Here is a 10,238-nt window from a genome sequence, read left to right on the forward strand (position 1 = left end):
TAATGTTCAACTCTGCATATAAACGGTTAATTTAATTGGAGTTCCTATGTGAAAATAATGGAATACTTTAATTTTAAAAAATAAAACTTGTTTCCTGGTGGGTTAACTTTACAGTAAAAAGTGCTATATACTAGAACATAATATCTTCTGATAGTCCGACAAAACACTTAGAAAACTGATTTGTATTTGATACCAAATTACGAAATAATAATAATAATAATAATAATAATAATAATAATGATAAATCCTGAAACAATACGTTTTTTAAATTTTTATTTTATTTTACGATAACATTAGCAGCGCTGCGCTCACCGCTGTTGTATTCTAGCAGGAAGGTTGTGGGCTTGTATCCTGACATAAGCTCTCACCAGCTTCCCTCCAGTCTAAAAACAGCAACGTAAATGAATTGGTGCTTCTAAATTGAGTGACAATGATAATAGTTTGTTTGTCTCTACATGAATTCACCTGTTTTACAACGGCGACCTTTCCAGAGTCCACCTCTCCTTGTTCTCAGTGTCACCTGGGAGAGGCGCTGAGCGATGGATAAACAGTTATAATATAAGAACAAGCAGCTTTATGTTGATCTGTGTTTCCACTGTAGCAGCTGACTTAATATGTGTGTCTATTAATTTGGAATGATTCATCAGTAATGTGAAGATGTTTTCAATAGCTGACTAAATTCCAGCCTTTTGTAAAAATCTGACATACAGTGAGTGGCGAAGAACAATTACAGGTTGAAAAGATTTTTTTTTATTATTATCATTCATTTAAATTAACAAACACTGCTATACATATTGCTTTTTTTTATTAATTTTGAATAATTTTTAACAGTTAAAGCATTTTGGAAAAGAAGTAATAGTAGTTGAAAACAGGCGACAGACAGTAGATGACATGTACAGCAGAAGATCTAGTCAATGGCTTTCCTATGTGTGTGAAGGGGCTCCAGAATATTTCAACATATAGACGCCCACAGTCATGTTTTTGGTTCGTTTCACCTCCTTGTGCTGTCATACAGGATCACATAGTATTTGTTGCAACCACTTGATATCACACCTGGTGATGTTAAACCCAGCATCAACGAATAAGAAATAGCCGACATGTTCTTTCCAAAGTAGCAGCAGCTTGTTTCGAACGTAAAGTCTGTTTTCTGCATCCAGCGCAACAACTACAACCTTTCTTTCCCTCCCGTAACAAAAAAGGCTTGGAGCCCAGATGACAGCCCTCCTCTGAGCCCTGACATTATTTTCACTAGGGAATGTTTAAAGTCAACAAAAAAAGTCCCAAATATTGCTATCCTTCTCAGTGCACAGTATTGAAAAACCTAGCCCATTTAGATACACACAGGTAAAAATAACAACAACGAAAAAAAAAAAAGAAGTGCTTCGTAGAACTTCAAAAACATTACATCTGCTCAAGGTCCATCTTTCATCTCAGGCCGGCTATAGACAGTCGTCTCATCCTTCCTTAATGTCGAAAAAGTGATCAGTGTCTGGCCAACAAAGCTCCCACTAAGTTCCTGCTGAGTACCTTTGCGTCGGCGTGTGTTCGTACGCCCGCGGATCAACACATCTGAGATCCATTGAAACATCATTTCTTTTACTAAAAGTGACAGATTTACAAACACGGTAAAGAACGGGGTTGACATCATTGGCAGCTGGCGACAGTCTAGACCACAGTGGCTTTTTTTTTTCTTTTTTTATTTCTTCTTCAAATTCGAACAAAATTCCTGCCTCTAGACAACGATGGACAAATTACAGGATTACATGTGTCATACAAACCCTTTTGGCTTTTTGAAACCTGACCTGCCTCAAAAGGCAGTGTTGAAAAAAGGTTTTACGGTTATTTGGAGAGTGTAAGAAAACACAGCGAGAAGTACGCAATCCAGTGTAACAAGGGTTCATTCTAGGTCAAAAAGACAAATCTCTCTCCAGGTGACACAATGAAGCGTCTGTCTTCCCTTCGTATATCGTACCGCCTCTGCAACACTCTGGCTAGACCTTGCGGCAGCTTGCAGTCTCGCAACGTTCTTCACAACGGGGTTCTACGACACAGACATATCCCTGACATCAATGTAAATCACATACACTTTGTCATAAACATGTTGTAAAGTTCAGGTACAGAATCACTGAGGAAAAGCACACCAATAAAGTCAAAGCCACTATGGCAAAAATAGAAGGTATAGAGTATCGACAAACTGGTCATTGGTTGAAAGTTGGCTCGTATCCTTTTGCAACACTGAGGAGTGCTTTTGTCACCCTGCGGATGAACATTTTGCTTTTCTACAGGCAGATTAAGGAGAGGACAATGTCTATAAAAAACAAAAAAACATTCTCAAATTATTCAGCACAGGCCATAAATACAATTAAAGAGATGGAAATAGCGCTAGAAATGTGTACACACTCTAAGTAGCGATTCCTGAATATAGGGCAAGTCTAGGTGGAAACACAAATGCTCATTGTCTCTGTCTCCTCAGAACTACCAGTAGAACGCTGACCTCGCTTAGCGATTTATTGATTCGTCTTGGCAGAGTGCAAGAGTCAGCCACATGGCTTTTTTTTAAAAACATTTTCAAAAAAATATATATATTAAGAACGCGCTCTCTAGTTTAGTCACATGAAGTCATAAATGCCCTGTCGAGGCATGTTTTTCTTCACAACTGTCTGCTCAGTAAACAGGTTTACACTCTTGAGTTGAAATGGCAAAGGGATGACACTTCTCAGGATTGGTGCACACACTTTTACAAATTAAAAAAAAAGCAAAAAAAAAAAAAAAAGCACTGAAGCAGAATGATTAGAAACACATGGCGTAGCCCTTGTGGGTCTCCCACACGGTCAGCTTGGTCTGGACTGTTGAATGTGCTCTTGGGTCTTTAAAAGACACTGGAGGGCGGCGAGCAGTTGATCCTCACGCTCGCCTTCAGCCACAGTGTTCGTTTGTCATCCCGCCCCCCCTCCCCCCGCTCAGAGCGCCAGGAGGGTGGGCGAGTTCAGGGAGTCTGACGATTGGTCGCCGCTGCTGCTGCTGCGCCGGTGGGCCTTGGAGCAGGATTCGGAAGAGGGTGAGGGGCTTTCGGGCTCCAGCATGCTCGGGTAGGTGAAAATGAGGCTCGGGGCGTTGGGTGTGGCGGCAGGGGTGGACGCTGCCACGACGGGTGTGTTCAGGCTGTCTCCATCCGTGCAGTACATCCCACCGCTGATGCCGCCGCCGCCCAGGCAGATGGGCTTGATGACAGAGCGCTGGGGCTTGCCCATTTCTTCCACATCATCATTCGGCTCTTGCTTCACCACCACGTGGTTCATAGGAGGCCGGCTTCCCAAGATTGGGCGCATGGTCAGGGGGAGGGGGGTACACTGCTGCGGGTGCTGCTGGTGTCCAGATGACTGGTGGCGATCATCGATGGGGAGCTTGCACACAGGATTGTGGGCGACCAGCATGAACTCCAGTTTGTCCTTTTCCTTCTGCAGGCTCTCAATCTCCTTCTGCAGGTCGGCTTTCTCCTCCTCCAGCTTCTCAGTCTCCTGTGGAAAAGAGGAACAGGAAGTCAGGCTGGGCATTTGAGCTCGCTCATGAGCGCGGGTTCGATTTTCAGATCGTATTTTCTGCACTATAAGGCGCACTGTTGGGTTTTTTTGTTTGTTTTTTGGAGAAAATTAAAGGCTTTTAGGTGCGCCTTATAGTGTGGAAAATACTGTAATCATAATTGCCTGTGTTCTACAGCGACAACAGCAGGACGCTGCGCTTAAAAGCCTTAAAGGGTCGCCGACTCAAAGCGTCTGGGGATGAGACTTTCGTTGCTCAGAAGGAGCGTTTTTACTGCTGTAAAAGCATTTTCATAAATATTCAGCAACAAAAAAGGAAGTAAATTGTATGTATGTTCAAAAATTACCAATAGAGGGCACTGTTTGTTAGCTACAGAATCCTGGTCAGTGAAAGCGGTGCGATTACATGAAGGATTTGTCAAGGGCTAGCTCGGCGTCCACAGTGGAAACCTTCTGCTTGAATGCGACTTAAGGACTGTTTATTACTTGTCTCAGAGATATCTGATCTGCGTCAACAGTGTGTCATTAATGTGTCACAGAAAAAAGGCCTCATAAACGCCGTTCGTCAGCTCGACACGTCACGCAGATGAAGATAAGCTGTCTGAGAACTTTGACTCATGGTCAAAGGTATGAGGAAGTGCACAAGGAGGTGTGGGAGGAGGAAGAAGGGGGGGGGGGGCGGCTACATAAAAGATATCAGTCAATCCAGGTGGAGATAGCGTCGTAATATAACGCTCCTCTTCGCTGGAAGGTGACCTTTTTTGGAATTTTAAAGGGAAGGCATGTAAAAATGAGAAACCCGGAAGCGATGTGTGTAGTGTCTCTGTTTGTGTGTGTGTGTGTGTGTGTGTGTGTGTGTGTGTGTGTGTACATGTGTGTGCAGCATGTCTGTATGCGGAACTGGGAGGCAAAGCAATTGCCTCGTTTTACAAAATGTCCTGCATTCATGGAGACAGCTGCCTACAGCAAATTCCGTTCCTGCTCTTTTTTTTTTTTAAATTTTTTAAGGCCTTACAAGCTGAACCTCTCTGTAATTCGGCTAATTAGTCCACTTAGTCGCCGTTACTGTCTGCCAGGCGGGGCTGTGAGACGGCCTTCTGTCTACAGCTGCCTGAGACAAAAAGCTTTTCTTCGCCTGTCATCTCATCACTCAGAGTCAAACCAGTAATGCAAGCTTGTAAAATTAGGTGTGGAGTTCAACCACTCATCCAAATCTGGAGTTCTGCCAGACTGCTAAACAAGTGTGACTATTTTTTTCCACATTCGTTTTTTATTCTCTTTCTCATAAATGATTCCTTTCGTAGGCTTGGAATCAGCGTACGTATGAGCTGGAGGTGTTTGCTCCGGCGCGCCGCCGTCGTTCCACGAGTCTGATGGGAGAACTCACCCCTTGCAGCATCTCGGTGAGCTCTCGCCTACGGTTGCGGCATTTGGCGGCGGCTAACTTATTCCTCTCCCGTCTCACCCGCCTTTTCTCCTCTTCTTCTGGGGTGAGCTAAGGGCAAAGAGAAAAAAAAAAGAGCACAGCAGATAATGTGAGCCGTCTGAGAGACGCAAACAATCAATACAGGGTAAAGAGTATGAATAAGGAGCTGTGGAGAAGAAAAAAAACAACCCAAAGATGTAGAATTTATACACGTGAATGAACAAAAAAGCTTTTTTAATGATTTACCATTGCACAAACACACTGAGAAAGAAACTCACCTGTTCGTCCCTTTTGCGTCGGCTCCTGGCGTCTCCGATGGAGCGGATGACTCCGGGTCGAGCCAGAGTGTTATGCCCCAAAATCCCGGGCCCGTTGGTCAGGTGATGGCCGTACGGGTGGGACCGAGAGTAAGGGTTGGACATGGAGGTGATGACTGTCGGCTGAACCATCCACTGTAGGTCTTGACTGGTCGTGATTGCATTGATGGTGGGAATGAAGGCACTGTTGGAGCCGGGCATGTCAACCCTGTACTTCTGGAAAAGTAAAGGAATGAGAGAAATTTGATAAGAGACGATTCATAATCACATCTGAAAGCGTTTTCCTCAAAAGCAGGGTGCTGTGTATTTGGAGGGGGGTGGTGAGACTATATGCTCCTAAAGCGTAAAGCGTGCAACTTATTCCTATATGCATCTTACTTAACACCTATGGGCCCTGCCTCATTTCTCTGACGGCACATTCAGAAACATACATCACCGCCCACCATTATCAAATTCACACATTTTCCACATTTCAAGCTTAATGGTAATGATTCAATCCACATAGGCAAAACACTGTGTATGTAACCCCCAGAGTGGAACAGTGACACATGCTGTGAATCATGTGGGGAAGCCCAACGTGTCCACTGTGTCTCACTTTACTATAATAACCATGAGACAAAACACAGGCGTGTTACACATGTCTGGCCTGACAGGAGAGTCACTTTAGATATATTAGTGGCACTTCTGAGAGAATGTAATGGCAGATGAACTCTAATTGATCCAGAAGGGACGCCTGATGGAATCCAAATTCTTATAATTAAAGAAATATAAATGGTGGAGTTATGATAGAATAATTATTGAATGGTACACTTGCGTGCATTTGTGCCTGTTTCTAAAAGAAAAGTTGGTGGAAAAGTTTTGACATCAAGCTGGAATAACTTTTTACCCTCTTCCTTAATAAGTTGTCTTTTTTTTTAACGCATTTACAGTCCATGAACGATTGTGTGAGTTTTGATCTCCAGTATGAGAAACGTCACATCACCAGTACTGCGTTTCCCTGAGGTCCTCAGTAGTGCGTATATGCGTAATTTACGCACGTCCAATAAATCCGTTATTCCCGACTTTCCGTCGGACATCCCGGCAGCTCATTGGAACTTTGTTTATCTGGTGAGTCATTGTGTATGGGATTTGTCAAGCGTATGTGAAATGCGGTCAGTTCCAGTAAAGGGGGGGAAGCAGCCAGCTGTAACACCCCGGACATTTCGCCAGAATTATACTTTTTACGTCAGAGCGTTAAAAGCGTCTGGGTGTAATACAGTGTGATTGACACACACACACACACACACACACACACACACACACACACACACACACACACACACACACACACACACACACACACACACACTCTTGAGAATAAATATGATCCGGCTTGATAAAAATTCTACGGTCTGAATTGTTTTAATAAGTCTCAATAAAACTAACAAAGAGGTCGTGTTCCAGCTCGCATAATGGGAAACAGACAGTCAGTGTGTGATTACAGGGAACCACAGCAGTGAGAGACGCTGGTCGGTCGTTTACCGTCTGTTGCGTGAGCCTGATGACGCTTTTTTCCACAGAGGAGACTTGAGCGGGTAAACAACATGCCACTTCCCAGATTTGCGTCCTATTATTTTTGAATATTTGGACACGGTGTCCTCGAGGCCCTGCAGTGCCACACCTCCAGTAAATGTAGGCTACATCTAACCAAGTATGGAGGGACGGTAACTGTGATGAAACCCCAGCAGATCTGTCGTGCAGGCATCGATCTGGTATTCATTTTTCTCAGAAAGGACGTGTTGGCTCCTGGTCTCCCCCCCGCACACTCCCGGCTGCTGCGCGCTTCCCGCTGGTACAAATGAGCCATGTTCAAATTCAGACTAGAAACATATTTATCCATAATCAGGTCCGTTATGACTAATAAGATGGAAATACATGTCTTTACCCTGCAAACCGAGACCTTATCTCCTGGTTGTCGTGTGATTTGCCTGTTGCGTTCCAAGCTATGCGTTTTCATCCTCACCCTTTTTACGAGCAGGCGAGCGTTAATGTGTAAATTACAGCCCCAACTGTTGTGGATGTTGTTCCGAGCGATTTATCGTTGTTCTCACGCATGCAGAAGAGTCCGTCAGGATATTACATCAATGCACAAATAGAAATAAGCATAAATATATCAAAGATCATGAACGATTTATGCCAGGTTCAATTTGAAAGTGTTCCATTTCTATTGCCAACCCACATAAACCAACAAACATCTGCAGCTCATAGGTTTGGAAGTTTGGCTTGAAAAGCGCCTTTTTTGTCGCTTTAAAAATTTTTTTTTTTTAAATTTGCATTACAATAAATAAATCTGATGATTGATGATTAAAAGCCACAGCATCATCCGTGTTTGGAGAGCTAATGACAGAACCAGAAAGATATGAATCCTGGATATTTGTGCATCGAGTCTCATCTGTTGAGTCATCGTGTCATTGGGTTCTTTTCTCTCAAGTGACTCGGACAATTCCTAAATTCCTTGACACGGGTGGAACCCATAACGTAACATTACTAAACAAACATTTGCTGAAATTAAAATTGCAATACAATTGCATATTATTATTATTATTATGCATTATAATTTCCCGAACCCGCCTCAGCGTGCCGCTGACTCCCTGTTACCTGGTAGCTGGAGGTAGAGATCGGACTACCGATCGTGCTGCTGCCGCTTGTGAAGGACTCTGGCTGGGCCGGAGAGATGCTGCTGCCGCGGGACGAGGTGTCGTAGTTCCCAGAGTAGTCCTGGTACATGATCCAGGAAATAGGAATATTTCAATAGACGGTTTGAACTCTGGAACACTTTTTAAAAAAAAAAATCCCCCGCAGAGAAAAAGGCACAATAGCAAAAAAAAAAAACCAAACCAAAAAAAAAAAATCCTCTGAATCGACGCTGTTAATTTGGGAAATCCAGAGAAGTGTTGGCAAAGACAAAGTGCAATTTTGCTCCCCTAAACTAAACAGCGAACTAAAGCAGTTCACACATTAAAAGGCAGAATAATATATTTTTTTCTCCCTTTGCGTCAGCTCTGCGTGTACAGACTAGTTCTTAATCTGTGAGCCGCAGGTAGAACTACGCTGCACTAGAAATCCACCAAGGTGCGCAAACTTCAACCTAAAGTCAGTGGCGCACCTCCGACAGTCAAGTCCAGCCGAGACGAGCGAACCTGGAGTTACGGAGTGACTCACGCTCGCTTCAAAACCTATTACCTGTCTAATCTCAGTGTTTTCCGTCGCCCTGCTTACAACACATTCTATCCGATCTCTGTTGCGTTCACGGAACAGTTCTAACTTTTTTTTTTTCTTTCTCTCTTTTCCTTTTTACCACACTTCCTAGAGATGACTCACTTCAATGGCACTATGAAGAACTGCAACGGCTTTTCAACACCAGCGAAAGAGCCTACGTCACGCCAGGGCGTTGCGATTCCATCCAGGGAGGGGTCGATTCTGAATAAGGCAGTGAGAGAAAAAAAAAAAAAAGATCCGCTTTTGGACCGAGCGTCGTCCAGCAAAACCGGTGGACACCCAGGAAAGCAGAAAATCAGTAGAAGTAGTTGAAATATCTCTGGGGACATGTGTTTATTTTTTGATACGGACGTCAGTGCCTGCAATGGAGTTCACTATTTGTCTAACTTGCGTTGGTCCATTGACGCATGTTTCCTAAAATGGGCAGTTGCGTCAGAGCGCGTTGAGTTTCCTTGGTAAAGGAAGCGTCAGACACTAAAGGGATTCCCTCCCCTCCAGCACTGAGCACCGGACTCGGGGTGGTTTTCGCGCAGGTCCCGGTTCGATTTGCTGATCAGTTCAGAGAAACAGGTAGAAATACAGTCAATCGACAAAACAAGACAAGCTGATGACAGGAACGCACGGACAGAAGTAGAAGAGAGCGTTCCGTTCCAGACTTGCGCGCAAGCTTTTAATGTCCGAAATGTGTTCGAATGACAACCAACGCGCGTCTACGATGTCCGTTATTTTAACAGCTTAAAAACAGGCGGGGTCCTCATGCACCAGATTTTAATGTGCGAATGTTCCTCTTATAATAAAGACCACTCACAATGATTGGGCACGGGACGTTCGCGCACAAATGCTCCTTTTGTGTTTTTGTCGTACAATTATTGTGCGTAATTTGGAGTGTTCGCACGGAGCACAGAATGAGGACACAAAACATTTCATGATCCCAGACATTCGGTCAAAATGAGTGTGGCCCACTGGTTTGGTTTACACAACAGCGCAGCGCGGAGGCTTCAAAGTAATCTCAGTGAAATGTGGGTAATTATAATTCGGACGCTCCTCATAAACAAGGGCAGAGAGCCCAGAATGTGACAATTTACAAGATATGTAATGGCGTATTAAGGATAATCCAATCTGCTATGGTTCCTATTTTAATCTGGATCACCACAAACGGTTCTGGTGAACTCCCTCAAAGCTGTTCGAGGCGCGTATCTGTGCCAGACAGAGTCGCTCCCATCAAAAGTTTCTGCCTCTGCGTTCAGTCGGGGAAGATGCCTCTAGGGGAAATAATCTGCCGGGGGGGGGGGGGGGGGGGTTTCTGAGGTCACCACTCGAGGGGTTGACTTTGTGTTTTCTCATAGTGTGAACACGTCAGACACATTCAAACCCTCCAACATGTCACCCTTTCCGAAGTCACCCAGTGTCATTACCTTTCCACCTCCACAGTGATCTGGACATCCCTGCGTGGAGACACCGCTGCGCGCCGAGATTCTAGTGACATGTACATTAAAGATGACTGAAAACACCAACATTCACCGAATCTTTGTTTCTATATCAATTAACGGCAATGATTATGATCCCAGTGATATAATTTATGGACGGCGATGGTGTTGCTAAGCGACAGTTTCTGATAAACTGCTCAAGAGAAATCTAATCTGCCACACAGTCCTTTAATTAATGCTGCAGTATCATTTGCGACGCACCCATAGGCGC

The 10,238-nt window shown here is 44.1% G+C and overlaps 1 protein-coding gene across 2 annotated transcripts; it reads right to left on the reverse strand.

Moving 5' to 3' along the window:
- Positions 1-727: 727 nt before the first annotated feature.
- On the reverse strand, positions 728-8,649 carry fosl2 (FOS like 2, AP-1 transcription factor subunit). Of its 2 annotated transcripts, none has more exons than XM_068338094.1 (4): positions 7,920-8,649; positions 5,244-5,498; positions 4,927-5,034; positions 728-3,518 (listed from the first exon to the last, which is right to left on the reverse strand). In XM_068338094.1, exons 1-4 carry the CDS (start codon positions 8,046-8,048, stop codon positions 2,961-2,963), a joined length of 1,050 nt encoding a protein of 349 aa, XP_068194195.1. In that variant the 5' UTR covers positions 8,049-8,649; the 3' UTR covers positions 728-2,960. The 2 variants fall into 2 exon arrangements, with proteins under 2 accessions (XP_068194195.1, XP_068194196.1); XM_068338095.1 differs by lacking the exon at positions 7,920-8,649 and adding an exon at positions 6,804-7,515.
- Between the last annotated feature and the right edge of the window lie 1,589 nt (positions 8,650-10,238).

This window comes from Antennarius striatus, chromosome 17, assembly GCF_040054535.1.
Source record: "Antennarius striatus isolate MH-2024 chromosome 17, ASM4005453v1, whole genome shotgun sequence".
Taxonomy (NCBI): domain Eukaryota; kingdom Metazoa; phylum Chordata; class Actinopteri; order Lophiiformes; family Antennariidae; genus Antennarius; species Antennarius striatus.